The following is a 20773-nucleotide window of genomic DNA, read 5'->3' as shown; positions in this document are numbered from 1 at the left end:
ATGCCTTCTCACTGTATATACACAACAAACTCCCCCTCTCATATGTAATGCCTTCTCACTGTATATACACAACAAACTCCCCCTCTCATATGTAATGCCTTCTCACTGTATATACACAACAAACTCCCCCTCTCACACATAATGCCTTCTCACTGTATATACACAACAAACTCCCCCTCTCACACATAATGCCTTCTCACTGTATATACACAACAAACTCCCCCTCTCACACATAATGCCTTCTCACTGTATATACACAACAAACTCCCCCTCTCACACATAATGCCTTCTCACTGTATATACACAACAAACTCCCCCTCTCATATGTAATGCCTTCTCACTGTATATACACAACAAACTCCCCCTCTCACACATAATGCCTTCTCACTGTATATACACAACAAACTCCCCCTCTCACACATAATGCCTTCTCACTGTATATACACAACAAACTCCCCCTCTCATATGTAATGCCTTCTCACTGTATATACACAACAAACTCCCCCTCTCATATGTAATGCCTTCTCACTGTATATACACAACAAACTCCCCCTCTCACACATAATGCCTTCTCACTGTATATACACAACAAACTCCCCCTCTCACACATAATGCCTTCTCACTGTATATACACAACAAACTCCCCCTCTCACATGTAATGCCTTCTCACTGTATATACACAACAAACTCCCCCTCTCACACATAATGCCTTCTCACTGTATATACACAACAAACTCCCCCTCTCATATGTAATGCCTTCTCACTGTATATACACAACAAACTCCCCCTCTCATATGTAATGCCTTCTCACTGTATATACACAACAAACTCCCCCTCTCATATGTAATGCCTTCTCACTGTATATACACAACAAACTCCCCCTCTCATATATAATGCCTTCTCACTGTATATACACAACAAACTCCCCCTCTCATATATAATGCCTTCTCACTGTATATACACAACAAAATCCCCCCTCTCACACATAATGCCTTCTCACTGTATATACACAACAAACTCCCCCTCTCATATGTAATGCCTTCTCACTGTATATACACAACAAACACCCCCTCTCATATGTAATGCCTTCTCACTGTATATACACAACAAACACCCCCTCTCACATGTAATGCCTTCTCACTGTATATACACAACAAACTCCCCCTCTCACACATAATGCCTTCTCACTGTATATACACAACAAACTCCCCCTCTCACACATAATGCCTTCTCACTGTATATACACAACAAACTCCCCCTCTCATATATAATGCCTTCTCACTGTATATACACAACAAACTCCCCCTCTCATACGTAATGCCTTCTCACTGTATATACACAACAAACTCCCCCTCTCACACATAATGCCTTCTCACTGTATATACACAACAAACTCCCCCTCTCACACATAATGCCTTCTCACTGTATATACACAACAAACTCCCCCTCTCATACATAATGCCTTCTCACTGTATATACACAACAAACTCCCCCTCTCATACATAATGCCTTCTCACTGTATATACACAACAAACTCCCCCTCTCATATGTAATGCCTTCTCACTGTATATACACAACAAACTCCCCCTCTCACACATAATGCCTTCTCACTGTATATACACAACAAACTCCGCCTCTCATACGTAATGCCTTCTCACTGTATATACACAACAAACTCCCCCTCTCATATGTAATGCCTTCTCACTGTATATACACAACAAACTCCCCCTCTCATACGTAATGCCTTCTCACTGTATATACACAACAAACTCCCCCTCTCATATGTAATGCCTTCTCACTGTATATACACAACAAACTCCCCCTCTCATATGTAATGCCTTCTCACTGTATATACACAACAAACTCCCCCTCTCACACATAATGCCTTCTCACTGTATATACACAACAAACTCCCCCTCTCACACATAATGCCTTCTCACTGTATATACACAACAAACTCCCCCTCTCATATGTAATGCCTTCTCACTGTATATACACAACAAACTCCCCCTCTCATATGTAATGCCTTCTCACTGTATATACACAACAAACTCCCCCTCTCACACATAATGCCTTCTCACTGTATATACACAACAAACTCCCCCTCTCACACATAATGCCTTCTCACTGTATATACACAACAAACTCCCCCTCTCATATGTAATGCCTTCTCACTGTATATACACAACAAACTCCCCCTCTCATATGTAATGCCTTCTCACTGTATATACACAACAAACTCCCCCTCTCACACATAATGCCTTCTCACTGTATATACACAACAAACTCCCCCCTCTCACACATAATGCCTTCTCACTGTATATACACAACAAACTCCCCCTCTCACACATAATGCCTTCTCACTGTATATACACAACAAACTCCCCCTCTCACACATAATGCCTTCTCACTGTATATACACAACAAACTCCCCCTCTCATATGTAATGCCTTCTCACTGTATATACACAACAAACTCCCCCTCTCATATGTAATGCCTTCTCACTGTATATACACAACAAACTCCCCCTCTCACACATAATGCCTTCTCACTGTATATACACAACAAACTCCCCCTCTCATATGTAATGCCTTCTCACTGTATATACACAACAAACTCCCCCCTCTCACACATAATGCCTTCTCACTGTATATACACAACAAAATCCCCCTCTCACACATAATGCCTTCTCACTGTATATACACAACAAACTCCCCCTCTCATATGTAATGCCTTCTCACTGTATATACACAACAAACACCCCCTCTCATATGTAATGCCTTCTCACTGTATATACACAACAAACTCCCCCTCTCACACATAATGCCTTCTCACTGTATATACACAACAAACTCCCCCTCTCATATGTAATGCCTTCTCACTGTATATACACAACAAACTCCCCCTCTCACACATAATGCCTTCTCACTGTATATACACAACAAACTCCCCCTCTCACACATAATGCCTTCTCACTGTATATACACAACAAACTCCCCCCTCTCACACATAATGCCTTCTCACTGTATATACACAACAAACTCCCCCTCTCACACATAATGCCTTCTCACTGTATATACACAACAAACTCCCCCTCTCACACATAATGCCTTCTCACTGTATATACACAACAAACTCCCCCTCTCACACATAATGCCTTCTCACTGTATATACACAACAAACTCCCCCTCTCATATGTAATGCCTTCTCACTGTATATACACAACAAACTCCGCCTCTCATACGTAATAGCCTACACACACACTCTCTCACTCATGATTTCAGCTGTGTCCTGCTGTTTTCTGCTCTCATGTTCTCCGCAGTGTTTTTGATCCGTGTGTGTGTGTGTGTATCTACACTCTTTTTTTCCTGTTCCGGATACCACTGGAGGTTCCAGGGCGACTGTTACTGTGACTATTACTGTTACTGTGACTGTTACTGTGACTGTTACTGTGACTGTTACTGTGACTGTTACTGTGACTACTACTGTTACTGTGACTGTTACTGTGACTATTACTGTGACTGTTACTGTGACTGTTACTGTGACTATTACTGGGACTGTTACTGTGACTGTTACTGTGACTATTACTGTTACTGTGACTGTTACTGTGACTATTACTGTTACTGTGACTGTTACTGTGACTATTACTGTGACTGTTACTGTGACTGTTACTGTGCCTATTACTGTTACTGTGACTGTTACTGTGACTATTACTGTTACTGTGACTGTTGCTGTGACTATTACTGTTACTGTGACTGTTGCTGTGACTATTACTGTTACTGTGACTGTTACTGTGACTATTACTGTAACTGTGACTGTTGCTGTGACTATTACTGTTACTGTTACTGTGACTGTGACTATTACTGTTACTGTGACTGTTACTGTGACTATGTTACTGTTACTGTGACTGTTACTGTGACTGTTGCTGTGACTATTACTGTTACTGTGACTGTTACTGTGTGCTAGGCTTTGGGCTTGCATGGCCTCATAGTGGTAGATCACTGTTTGTCAGTGCATGCCGTACCTCTCCTACTAAACTCTCTTTCTCTCCATCTGTTTCTCTCTCTCTCCCTCGCTCTGTCTCACTCTCTCTCTCTCTCGCTCTCTCTCTGTCTGTCCTTATCTCCCTCTGTCTCTCTGTCTCTCTCTCGCGCGTTCTGTCTGTCTGTCTGTCTGTCTGTCTGTCTCTCTCTCTCTCTCTCTCTCTCTCTGTCTGTCCTTATCTCTATGTCTCTCTCTCTGTCTGTCCTTATCTCTATGTCTCTCTCTCTGTCTGTCCTTATCTCTATGTCTCTCTCTCTGTCTGTCCTTATCTCTATGTCTCTCTCTCTGTCTGTCCTTATCTCTATATCTCTCTCTCTGTCTGTCCTTATCTCTCTGTCTGTCCTTATCTCTATGTCTCTCTCTCTGTCTGTCCTTATCTCTCTGTCTGTCCTTATCTCTCTGTCTGTCCTTATCTCTATGTCTCTCTCTCTGTCTGTCCTTATCTCTCTGTCTGTCCTTATCTCTATGTCTCTCTCTCTGTCTGTCCTTATCTCTCTGTCTGTCCTTATCTCTATGTCTCTCTCTCTGTCTGTCCTTATCGCTATGTCTCTCTCTCTGTCTGTCCTTATCTCTATGTCTCTCTCTCTGTCTGTCCTTATCTCTATGTCTCTCTCTCTGTCTGTCCTTATCTCTATGTCTCTCTCTCTGTCTGTCCTTATCTCTCTGTCTGTCCTTATCTCTATGTCTCTCTCTCTGTCTGTCCTTATCTCTATGTCTCTCTCTCTGTCTGTCCTTATCTCTCTGTCTGTCCTTATCTCTATGTCTCTCTCTCTGTCTGTCCTTATCTCTATGTCTCTCTCTCTGTCTGCCCTTATCTCTCTGTCTGTCCTTATCTCTATGTCTCTCTCTCTCTCTCTCTCTCTCTCTCTCTCCATTTGAGCTTTTCCACAGCTTCTGTTCCTTTCCTCTATATTGTATATCTGTGTATATAAAAAAAATGACTCTTAAGAACTTCAGAATATTCTGAAGCAGTTCTGTTTTAGGGTGGTGGCATGGAACTAGTGTTGCCTCATTTTTCCGAACTCTGTCCCCAACGTGCTTGTTTAAAGTGACACAGACCCCTGCTTCAGAATCATTCTCACTTACTCACTCACTCACTCACTCACACGCACGCGTGCACACACACACACACACACACACATATTGTACTGTAAATGCACACTTTGATATACTCTTGCATACATCTTCTACATCTATTTTTACATTGCTCTCATATGTGTGCGCACACACGCACATGCTATCACATGCTACCACATGCTACCACATGCTACCACAAGCACACACAAATACACACTAACACTAACATGCTCACATGTATACCTAGTTCTGCTTGCTTGCATGTGCTCAGTAGAGTCTAACTGCGTATTGGGCTCCTTAACACCCCAAATCCCTCTACTGGAGTGGATCTCAGCTGTTTGAATACATTCCCAGGGCTGCCTCTTTTTAGTCATATCATAAATCAACTTAACAAAAACAGCTTGGAGCATTAACTCCTATCTAAATGAAGTGCCTTGCTTTACTTAGTAAATTGCTCATAATAACCAGTATGAATGATACTATTTTAACCTGCAGACTCAAGAAAGTAGACTCTGTACGGGTCCTGTGCCTCTGTGGTCCTGCCTGTGCCCTGTCTGCTATGTCTGCCCTCTCTTTCTGCCTCCTAGGCTGGGCAGGGGGATAATCATAGCAGTGATAGTTTAGAAGATGTCAATAGGTCCAATAGAAATCTTATAATTCTTAGGAATTACAGGATCTCTATGGGAGGCCCAGCCTAGCATCGAAACATAGTTCAGCTAAGGTTTCGGTTTAATTTGAGGTGTACCAGTGAGGTATACCAGTTCTGTTTTAGGGTGGTGGCATGGAACTACAGTTGCCTCTTCTCTCCGACCTCTGTCCCCAGGCCTGAAAGATGTAATTGAGGATTCTATTATTGAATTATTATTGAGTTATTATTGAATTATTATTGAGTTATTATCGAGTTATTATTGAATTATTATTGAGTTATTATCGAGTTATTATTGAGTTATTATTGAGTTGTTATCGAGTTATTATAGAGTTATTATTGAGTTATTATTGAGTTGTTATCGAGTTATTATAGAGTTATTATTGAGTTGTTATCGAGTTATTATTGAGTTATTATTGAATTATTATCGAGTTATTATCGAGTTATTATTGAATTATTATTGAGTTATTATTGAGTTATTATTGAGTTGTTATTGAGTTATTATAGAGTTATTATTGAGTTGTTATCGAGTTATTATTGAGTTATTATTGAATTATTATTGAGTTATTATCGAGTTATTGAATTATTATTGAGTTATTATCGAGTTATTATTGATTTATTATTGAGTTATTATTGAGTTGTTATTGAGTTATTATTGAGTTATTATTGAGTTATTATTGAGTTGTTATCGAGTTATTATTGAGTTATTATTGAGTTGTTATTGTGGTCTTTGACCTACAGAGAGGGTTGACCATCCATGTGATGCAGCTTCAGATACAGTAAAAACACCATCAACATGGATGTATATGAATGATACAGGTGAATGATACAGATACAGTAAAAACACCATCAACATGGATGTATATGAATGATACAGGTGAATGATACAGATACAGTAAAAACACCATCAACATGGATGTATATGAATGATACAGGTGAATGATACAGATACAGTAAAAACACCATCAACATGGATGTATATGAATGATACAGGTGAATGATACAGATACAGTAAAAACACCATCAACATGGATGTATATGAATGATACAGGTGATATGAGATTTCAGTGCATTGACCAGTGCAGTGCATGAAGGTCCAGTACAGCACAGGGATCTAGGGAATAGTGTCTTATCATAGTGTTTATAGGATAACCTCACGGTTAGGGTCCAGAATCTGAGGGGAACGGCTGGGGCGTGGGGAAGCCAAATGAGCATGGGACTCCCAGAATGCTGTGCAGTGACCTCCTGTCTGACACAGGAAGCGTTTGTGTGGTCTGTTCACCTAGATGATGAGGTAACCGTGGGGAAGTTCTATGCCACCTTCCTGATACAGGACTACTTTAGGAAATTCAAGAAACGTAAAGAGGAGGGCCTGGTAGGGGTGCACGCCTCCCAGAACAACACAGCCATCGCTCTACAGGTGAGTATTGGTGTATGTGTGTACTGTATGTGTGTGTGTACTGTATGTGTGTGTACTGTATGTGTGTGTACTGTATGTGTGTGTGCGAGCATTTGTGTGTGTGCGTGTGTTTGTGTGTGTTCATGTGTGCGTTTGTGTGTGTGTGTGTGTGTGTGTGTGTGTGTGTGTGTGTGTGTGTGTGTGTGTGTGTGTGTGTGTGTGTGTGTGTGTGTGTGTGTGTGTGTGTGTGCGTGCGTGCGTGCGTATGTGTGTTTGAGAGAGAGCAAGAGTCTACAAAATGTGCGAAGAAATGTGTGTGAAGAGAAAGTGTGTGCCTGAAACACTGAGAATCTCTGTGATAATGTTGTGATTTATGATTCAGCAGGTCATTCATGATCAAAGCTATTGGTGTACAGTATGACCCTGCTTATGTGATGACGTACATCAATGTATGTCTCTTTCTGAGAGACATGTGTCTTCATCTCTATGTTAACGTTGACAATGGTATGTGTGCGTATCTGGCAACGTCCCAAAAGGTTCCCTATTCCCTCTATCGTGCACTACCAAGGCTCTGGTCACTATGTAGGGAATAGGATGCCATTTGGGACGCATCCATTGTCTCTGTCCGCTCACCATCGTCATCCAATGTTTTCACGTGTCTATCACCCATCAGCTCATGAAGCTCACACTCACAGCAGCTTTTTTTCTGTTTCCGTCACCGTTAGCTTCAAGCCATGAGTTTTTTTTCTGTGTCCGTCACCGTTAGCTTCAAGCCATGAGGGTTTTTCTGTTTCCGTCACTGTTAGCTTCAAGCCATGAGGGTTTTTCTGTTTCCGTCACTGTTAGCTTCAAGCCATGAGGTTTTTTCTGTTTCCGTCACCGTTAGCTTCAAGCCATGAGGTTTTTTTCTGTGTCCGTCACCGTTAGCTTCAAGCCATGAGGTTTTTTTCTGTTTCCGTCACTGTTAGCTTCAAGCCATGAGGTTTTTTCTGTTTCCGTCACCGTTAGCTTCAAGCCATGAGGGTTTTTCTGTTTCCGTCACCGTTAGCTTCAAGCCATGAGGGTTTTTCTGTGTCCGTCACTGTTAGCTTCAAGCCATGAGGTTTCTTTTCTGTTTCCGTCACTGTTAGCTTCAAGCCATGAGGTTTTTTTCTGTTTCCATCACCGTTAGCTTCAAGCCATTAGTTTTTTTCTATTTCGGTCACCGTTAGCTTCAAGACATTTGTTTTTTTCTATTTCCGTCACCGTTAGCTTCAAGCCATGAGTTATTTTTCTGTTTCCGTCACGGTTAGCTTCAAGCCATGAGGTTTTACCGTTTAGCTATTCCTCTCTATATCTCCTCATGTCCCTCATATTCCTAGATATACTTTTCCTCGTTGAAATTGATCTATAATAAGTAAAGTACAGTATGTACCTATTGTAATAACTGTAATTCTGAGTAGTTGCAATTTTTTCTACACTGCCAAAGATGTATCCAAAATGTCTCACATAACCAAGCGAGCACCCTTTGGTGAGGGAGAGCTATATCACACAGTCAGAATAATGTCATGTCATAGGAGACACACGAAGGGCAGGGCACATTCAGGGGAGCACATTTTGTTTGTCTCTTATAAATGTTCTCATCTCTCACAGTCTGTCTAGCACCGTCCTATATGGGCGTCTGTAAACTTCAGGTTTTGCGTGAGAGCCAGCAAAGGGCAGCTGTGTGTGCGTGTGTGTGTCTGTGTGTGTGTTTTTGATCTTGTTTGTATGTGTGTGTGTGTGAAGAGCCTCTTTGCCTGAAAGAGAACCCCCCCCTACCAGCCCTTAGCCCCTCCCTCTATTGTCATGGTTACAGGCTGGCCTTCGCACGCTACATGATATCGGGCCTGAAATTCGACGAGCGATATCATGTGACCTGCAAGATGACGAGCTAGTAGACTTTATTCCAGAGGAGGACGAGGAGATTTATAGGGTAACTTGTTCAATTCATCTGCCTGAGGGGGTAAATGTATGACACGTATATGTATTTTGTCTTGCTGGAATGGATTGGTTGGGTAAATGGAATATTAGGGTAATGGTAGTCTATAATGCCCCACATCAATGTCCCTATTGGAGGTATATACTGTACACAGCAGACATAGACATACACAGTCTGTAATATGACATTTTATTTGTATAGCGCAGCGCCTTCCATTTATAGACCAAAATCACGCTCTAAACGCTCTAAACGCAGTCACAAAGGTGGACTGGACATCGTTGCATAGATCAGACCTGTAGGTGTAGGAAAAGGACAATGTACTATGTTAATCTCAGAGGAAGTAAGCAATTTGGTGTTCTTCTGTTTTACCTTTTTCAGTTGATATGAAAAAAAGCAATTATAGTGCCTCCATTTTGCTCACATATACCATGAACCATTGAACCAGCTTCTGAACTTATTTTCCGCCCATACAATGATTTCTGAAAGGAAAACAAATCAACAATCACAACAAGTCAACCCAGTTTGCACATAAGTAGCATTGCATATTCATCCTCCGTGTTGAACAGAAAGTAGTCCCTGTACATTTGACCTTGAGTCTTCTTCCACAGCGCAACGGCGGGCTGTTCGGTAACCACGTCAACCACGTGAACGGGGACCACCACCGGCGCTCATCGAGTCACCAAACCAACGCCACCCAGCGGCCCCTGCAAGTGCAGCCGCCTCCGCACTACGCCCACATGGAGCAGCCGGTGGGGCGTCTCTGCCGGGCCAATGCCATGTCCCACCCTAACCACCACCACCACCACCATCGCCACCACCACCACAACTCCTCCTATGGCAAGTCGCCCAAGTCCACCAACATCAACTTGAACAATGCCAACGTGTCCAGTCTGCCCAACGGAGGAGGACACCACCACCGCTACTATGAGCACGCTCCGCCCCCCGCCAACGGTTATCCTGGACACCGTGGCGGCCCCTACTACCCGGACTACGACAAGCCACCTTCTCGCGGCACGCCGCAAGGACAAAGGTGACCACACACTGACCATCAGCCATCTCTCTCTCTGGCCGTGAAATGAAATGGGTGACGAGTCATGTGTTGTTGAATGGGATTGATTACTTATAGTAAGAGAGAATGGGGAAACGTCTGTGGCTTGAAGCTTCATGTACTATAAACTTCAAATGCCACAATAGTTTAGAAACTATAATGTCTAACCTTTAAACTCTTCCGTCCCTCCTTGTCAATGCACCTGAGCGACTCTCTGAGTCCCTCGTAGTCATACAGCTGTCTACGTGTGTATGATGATGTCAACACTAAGGGTTTTTGTACAATAGAACAAACCTGGGATATAAATTAGCATGCAGAGTAAGCATGCGGCTACCATTAGCCATAAGGCCATTCTGTGTATCTATCATTATAGATTTGCCAAAGGCAGGACCAAGCCTCTCCTTATCAAACGTTTTCCTTGTCACTGACCTATAGCACGTACCCTCTCAGACCCTCCCTTAAACTGACCAATCCCAGCTTCTTCATTCCATATAAGTGGCTAACGACACACATTTTATATTTCTTCATGCTACCCATCCCACAAGCAGTCAATACATCTCTCTGGAGCACCCCAGGGTTGAGTTCAAAGTCCATTTCAATTCTTATCATTTCAGAAAATGTTGCCCCCCCCAAACATTGGTACACACATCTGTCACCCCTCTGTCTTCCTTGAATTATACATATATAAGAATGCATGTATATGTTTCATATACTGTATGATATATATGTGACTCCCTACCCTTTTCTCTCTGTTCTCTCCTCCCTTTCTCCTACCTAACCAAAATGCTTTCTCTCAACCATCTCTCTGCTTTCTTGGACAGAAGGCGCTACTATGAGACCTATGTTAGGTACTGTATGTTACTTTCCTAGGTATGTCTAGAGCAGTATGTGTCCACCATGACAAAGGGGAACTTTTCATTTGAATTCCGTTTTTTGGGGCCAGTTTGTGACTGACTGCATCCCTGCTAAGGTTGCAAAATGCCTGTAACTGATTCTGGCAATATTCCAACCGGGATTTCTGGAAAACCTCTACGTTTTGGGGAAGGTACTGGAATTTTGCAACCCTAATCCCTGCTCAGTTAGTGCTGAGTGTTCTAGTCAGTCATCCCTCTCCCTGTCTCTGCACCACCACCTGTCTGTGGAGTAGTATCCCTTGACCCAGTGTTCTGATGTTTGACAGAGAAAGGAGAGGCCTGATTGGCCAGCACACTGCCTAGCCCTAGACCAGTCTTGCTGTGTGCATGTGTCTGCTAGGAAGAGAGCACTGCTAAAAGAGAAGTGAACTGAAGTGCTTGCCTTGGAGGAACTCGGATGCTCAAACCACATGGATATGTATGGAAACTTACCTTACTCCTTAGCTCTGATACTTCCTAAGAGGCCAACAACGACCAGTATAAAAACCCTCAGAAATGTCTTTCAATAAAGGGTCAATTCACCCAAATTACAAAATGATATTGGTTTCCTTATCCTGTAAGCAGTCTATGGACAAACCAAAGCATAGATTGCTGTTCTCCCTTGTCCATAGACTGCTTGCAGGGTAAGGAAACCAGAAAGTAATTTTGTAATTTGGGTCAACTATCGCTTTAAGTAAACCATGACTGAGATGGGTGATAATAAGGAAATGTAAGTTTTGATACATTTGATTGAAGACTTCCCAAATGAACGTACAGGAAACCATAGTTTACCTTTGACAACAGAAGTGTTAGTGAACACTGAGTGATGCTCTTCGATACTATATGCTATGTCCACTGGTCTACTGCTTCTACTGTCTATGTCCCTGTTGTCTTGATGAGGCTGTGGTGGTGGATGATGAGGGCGTTGGTTCTGTTGCATCGCTGCCCCCTGGAGGCTGGAGGTTTGCGTCTGCATGGCAGTGCATGGCCCTGTTCCCCCATGATCCCCCTCGCAGTCCAGCACCACCAGTGGAGGCTAGTGAAGGGAGGACCGCTCATAGTAATGTCTGGAACCGGTACCATTCTATTCATTCCATTCGAGCCATTACAATGAGCCCATCCTCCGATTTGAAAGTGACACCAGCCTCCACTGGGCACCACCCCTCCTCTGACCTCTGAACCCTGACTCCTCACCCCCTTCCAGGTCCCACATGGGAGACGTCCGCCACCCGACCATCCGGCGGGAGGAGGAGTTTGACGATGACAGGTACTCAGGAGAGTACTATAGCGGGGATGAGTTCTACGAGGACGACAGCATGTTGTCAGGAGACAGGTAAAGTAACACTCCACCTGTACAGCCTCACAGAAATATATGTCTTATCTTAAATATCGTTTATATACTATAAATACAAAAGTATGTGGACACCCCTTCAAATTAGTGGATTTAGCTATTTCAGCCTCACCCGTTGCTGACAGGTGTATAAAATTGGGCACACAGCCATGCAATCTCCATAGACAATCATTGGCAGTAGAATGACCTGTACTGAAGTGCTCAGTGACTTTCAATGTGGAACCGTCATAGGATGCCATCTTTCCAACAAGTCAGTTCGTCAAATTTCTGCCCTGCTAGGGCTGTCCCTGTCAACTGTAATGGCAGTTATTGTGATGTGGAAACGTCTAGGACACAACAACGGCTCAGCGCGAAGTGGTAGGTCACATAAGCTCACAGAACGGGACTGTCGAGTGCTGAAGCATGTAGTGCGTAAAAGTCGTCTTTCCCCGATTGCAACACTCACTACCGAGTTCCAAACCGCCTCTGGAAGCACCGTCAGCACAAGAACTGTTTATCGGGAGCTTCATGAAATGGGCTTCCATGGCCGAGCAGCCGCACATAAGCCTAAGATCACCATGTGTAATGCTAAGCGTCAGCTGGAGTGGTGTAAAGCTCACCGCCATTGTACTCTGGAGCTGTGGAAACGCGTTCTCTGGAGTGATGAATCATGCTTCACCATCTGGTAGTTCGACGGATGAATCTGGGTTTGGCGGATGCCAGGAGAACGCTACCTGCCCGAATGCTTAGTGCCAACTGTAAAGTTTGGTGAAGGAGGAATAATGGTCTGGGGCTGTTTTTCATCAGTTTGGGGAAGGCCCTTTCGTGTTTCATCATGGCAATGTCCCCGTGCATAAAGCGAGGTCCATACAGAATTTTTTTGTTGAGATTGGTGTGAAAGAACCTGACTGGCTTGCACAGAGCCCTGACCTCAACCCCATCAAACACCTTTGGGATGAATTAGAATGCCGACTGTGAGCCAGGCCTAATTGTCCAACATCAGTGCCAGACCTCACTAATGCTCTTGTGGCTGAATGGAAGCAAGTCCCCATATCCAACATCCAGTGGAAAGCCTTCCCAGAAGAGTGGAGGCTGTTATAGCAGCAAAGGGCGGACCAACTCCATATTAATGGCCATGATTTTGGAATGAGATGTCTACATACTTTTGGTCATGTAGTGTACCTCACCATTAGTTCTCTTCTGCTAGAGCAGGGGTCTCAAACTAGCGGCCCGCAAGCCAGATGTGGACCTGAAGCCTATTAAATGTGGCCCGCTATATTTTTTAAAGTAGCTAGTTCAACTCCAACACCCTATCCTTGGCTTCCAGGAGGTCCTATAAAGAATACCTGGACAGGTACCAGAACAGTGACACGGAGTATGAGACTCCTAGAGGCTACCACCACCCCGACAGTTACTATGACGACGATGAGCAGCCTCTCTACCAAGACGGAAGGAGGTCGCCTAAGAGACGGATGCTTCCTGCCACGCCTCAAGGTAACGCCCCTCCTCTCTACCCAGAAATGCTTCTGATGCTTGTCGTCAAATATACTGTTACTGAGGTTAGATAAAAGCTAATAGCTATTCACACACACACACGCACCGTTTTTGACTCTTTCATTAAACTGCCTTGCCGCTGACTTGGTACTCTATCATTTTAAAGACACCTTCATGACATTTTGTTTGTTTGTGAATGTGTGTTGATGCCCTTTAGTTGCATGTCGTCATTGTTTCCTGCATGAGTAGTTTAGTTTCACTAGTTTCACCCTCCTGTCCTGTCCACCTATCCGCCACACAACCAGGTCACCGGAGGCCCTCCTTCAACTTTGAGTGTCTGAGAAGGCAAGGCAGTCAGGACGAGCTGCCACACCAACGCACTGCACTACCACTGCACCTAATGCAGCACCAGGTAACACACACACACACACACACACACACACACACACACACACTTCTCACAGTGTACTGCTGTACAACTGCATGGAATGTACCACCAGGTAACACATACAGTAGACAGCTTTGCGTCTGCACCGAATGCACCTCCATGTAGTTCACACATACATTCACACACATTCATATTACTAGTGCACTATGTTGCATGAATTGATTCACCAACGCAGTGCTTCACCAGGGGTTCTAGACCAGTGTGTTTGTTCCTGCCGTCTGTCTCTTCCTCTACAGGTGATGGCTGTAGCAGGGCTGGACTCCAGCAGAGCCCACCGTCTCTCCCCCACCCGCTCCACCCGCTCCTGGGCCACTCCCCCCGCCACTCCGGCCAGTAAGGAACAGTCTCCCTACTACACGCCCCTCATCAGGGTCGATCTCCCCGGACGCAGGTATATAAAAGACTCCTTCATTGTTCTGTCTGTTCGTCTGATGAAGGCTACAGATTGGTTTTTAGTAATGTGAGACCCTTATTTTGTGACTGTAATGTGGGACTTTTATTTTTAATATATCTGTTTTTTTGGCACGTAACGAAATAAAATTGCACATTGGTTTCCTAACACTGTAAGCAGCCTATGGACAAGGTATGACAGCAATTCATTCTTTGGGTTAGTTTCCCTGGCACTGTTTCCACATGCTGACGTTTTAGCATTTGTGGCACAAATCCCATTCAAGTAACAGGGCCGATATTAGTATCTTTCGTGCATCATGTCCAAAAATGCTTGTCCATAGACAGCTTACAGGGAAAGGAAACCAATATGTCATGTTGTCAGTTGGGTGAACTATCCCTTTAAGATAAAAGATGAAGAGAGGCTAAAGCGAGGAGCGGAACCGGAACGAGTTACAGGCTGAACATTCCTTCCCTTTTCCGAAATTCGGAAGATGCTAATACCTGCAAAATCGTAATTTTGATATATTGGGACGATAAGGTTCTATCTATAAAAATATGATTCTGAGATAACTGGCTTTAAAGTTCCAAACCCTCATTGGTTTTAATGTTGTTAGTCATTTTTATATTGCATTCTTTTGAGCTTAAACAGCGTGCACTGGGGTATTTCCAGTTCTACATATCAAATCAAATCACATTTTATTTGTCACATGCACCGAATACAATAGGTGTAGTAGACCTTACCGTGAAATGCTTACTGACAAGCCCTAACCAACAAAAAAAGTGAGTTGGAAAATATTTGCTAAAAGAATTAACTAAAGTAATAAAAAAAAGTGACATAATAAAATAACAGTAACGAGGCTATATACAGGGGGAACCCGTACAGAGTCTGTGTGCGGTGGTACAGGTTAGTTGAGGTAATTTGTACATGTAGGTAGGGGTGAAGTGACTATGCATAGATAATAAACAGTGAGTAGCAGCAGTGTAAAAAGGGGGTCAATGCAAATAGCCATAAGTAGAGAACATTGAACAGAACAAGGTTATGTCAATAACTACATTTGGACAAAAATGCAGATAGAACCTAATAGTCCCAAGCTCTCGATTTGACCAAATAACCAGTGAAAAACCCAAACACCGAAACTACTTCTGCTCAATATACCACGCATCCCATTCCTTCGCGACAGAATCCACAAACGATTAGTCTTCGAATGGTTGCAGGAGCCACACTCACTTTCATTATTTTGTCCCTAAGAAAGTTGTGTAGAACTCTGATAATAACCATCGAGTTGCTGTGTTCATTCAATCATTCTCATCCTTCACCTTTCTTCCATTGCCCTCCAAGAGTGTCTGAATCTCTTCTTCTCTTCAGGGAGAGCGCTTCCAGCAGCCAGGTGTCTGTGAGGAAGAGTTCGTGGTACACAGACGACCCAGAGTACTCCCAGAGGACCTACTCCCCTGTCCACCTCCAGCTGCCCCCAGAGTACCGACAGCATTACCACCAGAAGAGAGGCAGCGCTACCAGCCTGGTGGAGGCGGTAAGGCAGGGGAGGGCAGGGAAGGAGAGGGCGGGTTGGTGTCCAGGGGCCAGTTGCACCAGTCGGTAATACATGGATCGTAACTACATCCAACGTAAAATGTGCTCTACGCCGGACCTAGAAATGATACCACCTGGGCATAAGCTCTTTTATGAGCTACGCCTGGGTGTAGATTCTACACCTTGTAGAGAGCAGGGCCTGCTTGCATAAAACATCTTAAGTGTTTCCCTTAAGGGTTTAGCTTAAGGAATCATTTTCCCTTACCTAAGGGAATTGTTTAAGGGCGTTGCATCGAGCCCCTCAAATATTTCCTTATCTAAGTGCGTACTAAAGGTGTTTTACTGGCATGTATGGCGAAAGAGTATCTGGTTACCATTGAGACGGCCTGATTCACTGACTAAACCTCTCTTCATTTTGTGAGATAGCAAATTAGAACTTCTACAATCAAGACAGGATAACCAAATTGCTTCAGAAGATAATAAACAACGTTTTTGTAGTTACTTTTTTCAACTTGTTTATATTGCTTTCTAGTACGACAAGCTAGCTTCAGAGTAGCTATACCTAACTAGCCAGCTAGCTTCAAGTAAAATCACATTTTATTTGTCACATATACGTGTTTAGCAGATGTTATTGCGGGTGTAGCGAAATGCTTGTGCTTCTATCTCCGACAGTGCTGTAATATCTAACAAGTAATATCTAACAGTTTCACAAAATATACCCAAAATACACATAAATCTAGGTAAGGAATGGATTAAGAATATATATACATATATGTCAGAGCGGCATTGGACTAAGATACAGTGGCATAGTATAGAGTACAGTATATACAGTCGTGGCCAGAAGTTTTGAGAATGACACAAATATTAATTTTCACAAAGTCTGCTGCCTTAGTTTGTATGGTGGCAATTTGCATATACTCCAGAATGTTATGAAGAGTTATCAGATGAATTGCAATTCATTGCAAAGTCCCTCGTTGCCATGCAAATGAACTGAATCCCCAAAAAACATTTCCACTGCATTTCAGTCCTGCCACAAAAGGACCAGCTGACATCATGTCAGTGATTCTCTCGTTAACACAGGTGTGAGTGTTGACGAGGACAAGGCTGGAGATCACTCTGTCATGCTGATTGAGTTTGAATAACAGACTGGAAGCTTCAAAAGGAGGGTGGTGCTTGGAATCATTGTTCTTCCTCTGTCAACCATGGTTAACTGCAAGGAAACACGTGCTGTCATCATTGCTTTGCACAAAAAGGGCTTCACAGGCAAGGATATTGCTGCCAGTAAGATTGCACCTAAATCAAGCATTTATCGGATCATCAAGAACTTCAAGGAGAGCGGTTAAATTGTTTTGAAGAAGGCTTCAGGGCGCCCAAGAAAGTCCAGCAAGCGCCAGGACCGTCTCCTAAAGTTGATTCAGCTGCGGGATTGGGGCACCACCAGTACAGAGCTTGCTCAGGAATGGCAGCAGGCAGGTGTGAGTGCATCAAGAAGGGCAGCAAAGAAGCCACTTCTCTCCAGGAAAAACATCAGGGACAGACTGATATTCTGCAAAAGGTACAGGGATTGGACTGCTGAGGACTGGGGTAAAGTCATTTTCTCTGATGAATCCCCTTTCCGATTGTTTGGGACATCCGGAAAAAAGCTTGTCCAGAGGAGACAAGGTGAGCGCTACCATCAGTCCTGTGTCATGCCAACAGTAAAGCATCCTGAGACCATTCATGTGTGGGGTTGCTTCTCAGCCAAGGGAGTGGGCTCACTCAGAATGTTGCCTAAGAACACAGCCATGAATAAAGAATAGTACCAACACATCCTCAGAGAGAAACTTCTCCCAACCATCCAGGAACAGTTTGGTGACGAACAATGCCTTTTCCAGCATGATGGAGCACCTTGCCATAAGGCAAAAGTGATAATTAAGTGGCTCGGGGAACAAAACATCAATATTTTGGGTCCATGGCCAGGAAACTCCCCAGACCTTAATCCCATTGAGAACTTGTGGTCAATCCTCAAGAGGCGGGTGGACAAACAAAAACCCACTTATTCTGACAAACTCCAAGCATTGATTATGCAAAAATGGGCTGGCATCAGTCAGGATGTGGTCCAGAAGTTAATTGACAGCATGCCATGGCAGATTGCAGAGGTCTTGAAAAAGAAGGGTCAACACTGCAAATATTGACTCTTTGCATCAACTTCATGTAATTGTCAATAAAAGCCTTTGACACTTATGAAATGCTTGTAATTATACTTCAGTATTCCATAGTATTCCATAGTAACATCTGACAAAAATATCTAAAGCAGCAGACTTTGTGGAAATTAATATTTGTGTCATTCTAAAAAAAATTGGCCACGACTGTACATATGAGATGGGTGATGCAATATTTACACACAATTAAAGTACAGTTTAAACATATGAGATGAGTAATGCAAGATACGGAGACATTATTAAAGTGGCTAGTGTTTCATTTCCTTAAAGTGGCCAGTGATTCCTAATCATTGTCTATAGGCAGCAGCCTCTGATGTGCTGGAGATGGCTGTTTAACAGTCAGTGGTGTAGTATAGAATACAATATAGTATATACATATGAAATGGGTGATGCAATATGTAAACACAATTTAAAAGTGACTACGATACTGTAGAATAGTGTGGAGTGCAGTTTATACATATGAGATGGGTAATGCTAGATACAGAACATTATTCAAGTGGCTAGTGATCCATTTCTAAAAGTGGCCAGTGATTCCTAATCTATGTCTATTGGCAGCCGAATCTGATGTGCTAGTGATGGCTGTTTAGTCTCTCGGTCCCAGCTTTGATGCACCTGTACTGACCTAGCCTTCTGGATGATAGCAGGGTGAACAGGCAGTGGTTTGGGTGGTTGATATCCTTGATGATCTTTTTGGCATCGGATGCTATAGGTGTCCAGGAGGGCGGGAAGTTTGCCCTCAGTAATGCGTTGGGCAAACCGCACCACCCTCTGGAGAGCTTTGCGGTTGTGGGTAGTGCAGTTGCCGTACCAGGCGGTGATACAGTCCGACAGGATGCCCTCAATTGTGCATCTGTAAAAGTATGTGAGGGTTTTAGGTGATAAGAAACATTTATTCAGCCTCCTGAGGTTGAATAGGCGCTGTTGCGCCTTCTTCCACCACACTGTCTGTGTGGGTGGACCATTTCAGTTTGTCAGTGACGTGTATGCCGAGGAACTTGAAGCTTTCCACCTTTTCCACTGCAGTCCCATCGATGTGGATAGCGGGGTGTTCCCTCTGCTGTTTCCTGAAGTCCACCATTATCTCCTTTGTTTTGTTGACGTTGAGTGAGAGGTTATTTTCCTGGCACCACACTCCCAGAGCCCTCACCTCCTTCCTGTAGGCTGTCTCATCGTTGTTGGTAATCAAGCCTACTACTGTTGTGTCGTCTGCAAACTTAATGATTGAGTTGGAGGCGTGCTTGGCCACGCAGTCATGGGTGAACAGGGAGTACAGGAGGGGGCTGAGCGCGCACCCTTGTGGGGCCCCAGTGTTGAGTATTAGCGAAGAGGAGGTGTTGTTTCCTAACTTCACCACCTGGGGGAGACCCGTCAGGAAGTCCAGGACGGGACGGGGTTCAGACCCAGGGCCTCGAGCTTGATGATGAGCTTGGAGGGTACTATGGTGTTGAATGCTGAGCTGTAGTCAATGAACAGCATTCTTACATAGGTATGCCTCTTGTCCAGATGGGACAGGGCAGTATACAGTGTGGTGGCGATTGCATCGTCTGTGGATCTATTGGGGCGGTAAGCAAATTGAAGTGGATCTAGGGTGGCAGGTAAGGTGGAGGTAATATGATCCTTGACTAGTCTCTCAAAGCACTTCATGATGACAGAGGTTAGTGCTACGGGGCAATAGTAATTTAGTTCAATGACCTTTGCTTTCTTAGGTACAGGGACAAGGGTGGCCATCGTGAAGCATGTGGGGACAACAGACTGGGATAGGGAGAGATTGAATAAATCTGTAAACACACCAGCCAGCTGGTCTGCGCATGCTCTGAGGACGCGGCTAGGGATAGCATCTGGGCCGGCAGCCTTGCGAGGGTTAACACACTTAAATATCTTACTCACGTTGGCCACGGAGAAGGAGAGCCCACAGGCCTTGATAGTGGGCCGCGTCGGTGGAACTGTATTATCCTCAAAGCGAGCAAAGAAGGTGTTCAGCCTGTCCGGAAGCAAAACAACGGTGTCTGGTTTTCCTTTTATAATCTGTGATTATCTGTAGACCCTGCCACATACGTCTCGTGTCTGAGCCATTGAACTAGGACTCAACTTTGTCCCTGTACCGACGTTTAGCCTGATTGATTGCTTTGCGGACTGAACAGTTTGTATTCGGCCTTATTCCCAGTCACCTTTCCATGGTTAAATGCGGTGGTTCGCGCTTTCTATCCACGGTTTCTGGTTGGGGTAGGTTTTAATAGTCACAGTGGGTACAACATCACTTATGCACTTCCTGATAAACTCATTCACCGTATCGGTATGTGTCGATATTATTT

The 20773-nt window shown here is 43.9% G+C and overlaps 1 protein-coding gene across 11 annotated transcripts in view; it reads left to right on the top strand.

Annotated features, from left to right (window-relative positions):
- cacna1da (calcium channel, voltage-dependent, L type, alpha 1D subunit, a) overlaps positions 1 to 20773 on the top strand; it is a 144751-nt gene that overhangs the window by 119402 nt on the left and 4576 nt on the right. For 9 of the 11 annotated variants that reach the window (XM_045705835.1, XM_014167635.2, XM_014167632.2 and 6 more), the window contains 9 exons: positions 7054 to 7187; positions 9004 to 9120; positions 9735 to 10156; positions 10996 to 11022; positions 12272 to 12400; positions 13725 to 13891; positions 14197 to 14303; positions 14576 to 14730; positions 16096 to 16261. In XM_045705835.1, coding sequence (XP_045561791.1) covers positions 7054 to 7187; positions 9004 to 9120; positions 9735 to 10156; positions 10996 to 11022; positions 12272 to 12400; positions 13725 to 13891; positions 14197 to 14303; positions 14576 to 14730; positions 16096 to 16261 — 1424 coding nt within the window. The remainder of the gene's footprint in view (positions 1 to 7053; positions 7188 to 9003; positions 9121 to 9734; positions 10157 to 10995; positions 11023 to 12271; positions 12401 to 13724; positions 13892 to 14196; positions 14304 to 14575; positions 14731 to 16095; positions 16262 to 20773) is intronic. The other 2 variants (XM_014167626.2, XM_014167628.2) reach the window with 2 other exon arrangements.

This window comes from Salmo salar, chromosome ssa22, assembly GCF_905237065.1.
Source record: "Salmo salar chromosome ssa22, Ssal_v3.1, whole genome shotgun sequence".
NCBI lineage: Eukaryota > Metazoa > Chordata > Actinopteri > Salmoniformes > Salmonidae > Salmo > Salmo salar.
Note: the sequence above shows the minus strand (reverse complement) of the source record. Positions and strands in the feature narration are given on the sequence as shown.